General features: G+C 63.0%; 1 protein-coding gene across 1 annotated transcript in view; it reads left to right on the top strand.

Annotated features, from left to right (window-relative positions):
• PLPP7 (phospholipid phosphatase 7 (inactive)) overlaps positions 1-1154 on the top strand; it is a 10940-nt gene extending 9786 nt beyond the window's left edge. The window contains exon 3 of the mRNA XM_005882155.2: positions 38-1154. Coding sequence (XP_005882217.1) covers positions 38-402 — 365 coding nt within the window. The 3' untranslated portion in view covers positions 403-1154. The remainder of the gene's footprint in view (positions 1-37) is intronic.
• Positions 1155-1228: the final 74 nt, after the last annotated feature.

Below are 1228 nucleotides of genomic sequence, written 5' to 3'. Positions count from 1 at the left end.
GCGCAGGGCAGGGACAGCCTCGGCCCTGTCCCCGCAGCCCTGCTCCTGGACATCATGACGGTGGCCGGCATGCAGAAGCTCATCAAGCGGCGCGGCCCCTTCGAGACGAGCCCCAGCCTCCTGGACTACCTCACCATGGACGTGTACGCCTTCCCCGCCGGGCACGCCAGCCGCGCGGCCATGGTGTCCAAGTTCTTCCTCAGCCACCTGGTGCTGGCCGTGCCCCTGCGCGTCCTGCTGGTGCTCTGGGCCTTCTGCGTGGGGCTGTCCCGCGTGATGATCGGGCGGCACCACATCACGGACGTCGTCTCGGGCTTCGTCCTGGGCTACCTCCAGTTCCGCCTGGTGGAGCTGGTCTGGATGTCCTCCAACACCTGCCAGATGCTCATCTCCGCCTGGTGAGTGGCCGCAGGGACTGTGCGGCCCGGCTCCCGGCTGGAGCTGGCCACCTGCCCCTTTGCCAGGCCCCGCGTGGGGACAGCCCTGCTCGGCGTCTGCTCTGCAGGTCACAGGTGAGAACCAGGACGGCAGGAGCGGGACCGCGTCTTGTCTTGTCCTTTCATCATCATGTACCTGTTGAGTTCCTGGCTGTGCCCACCGGGCCACACCGTACAAAACCTGGCAAAATACCCCCGACCCGCCACCGACAGAGGTGCCATTCACGGTCATCGACAGCTTAGGGCCGCGCTCTCTGAAGGGTGCCCGGCTGGACACCAGCCTGGGAAGCAAAAGGGTTTTGTGGTCAAATCCACGTGGGAAATGCTGCATCCTCTGCCCCCTGGTGGACGTTCACGGGGAGTGCGTGTGGTAAAGGCTCTGACAAGTCCTGCAGAGACGCTTCCTGTGGACCTTGTACCATGTTTCCTAAGCTGATGTGACCACAGAGCCCTTTTCTCCTGCGAGAGCTGTGAACCACAAGAAACCGCCGCTTCCTCGAGCTCGTGTGGAAGACGCTGCCCGGAGCTGAAGGACAGAGGTGTGAGCGGGCCTCTCCCAGCGCCGCCAGTACCACCGCCTGTGGGCGCCCACGGCCCGTGGGCATCGGTGCCACTTTGGCCCCCAGGGGCCGGACCCGTGTGACCTAATAGGTCGTTTCCAAGTCAACCGTTATGTACGTGCGTTTCATGTGACAATACAGATGCTATTCAAGGGGACCCGCTCCCGTGTGGTTTTTCTTTGTGTGGTTTGGGTTTCCAGGCAGGAGAATCTCTGTTAATATAGGGAGGCG

The sequence above is a fragment of the Myotis brandtii genome, unplaced genomic scaffold (genome assembly GCF_000412655.1).
Source record: "Myotis brandtii unplaced genomic scaffold, ASM41265v1 scaffold699, whole genome shotgun sequence".
Lineage (NCBI taxonomy): Eukaryota > Metazoa > Chordata > Mammalia > Chiroptera > Vespertilionidae > Myotis > Myotis brandtii.
This window is presented reverse-complemented; position numbering and strand designations above follow the sequence as displayed.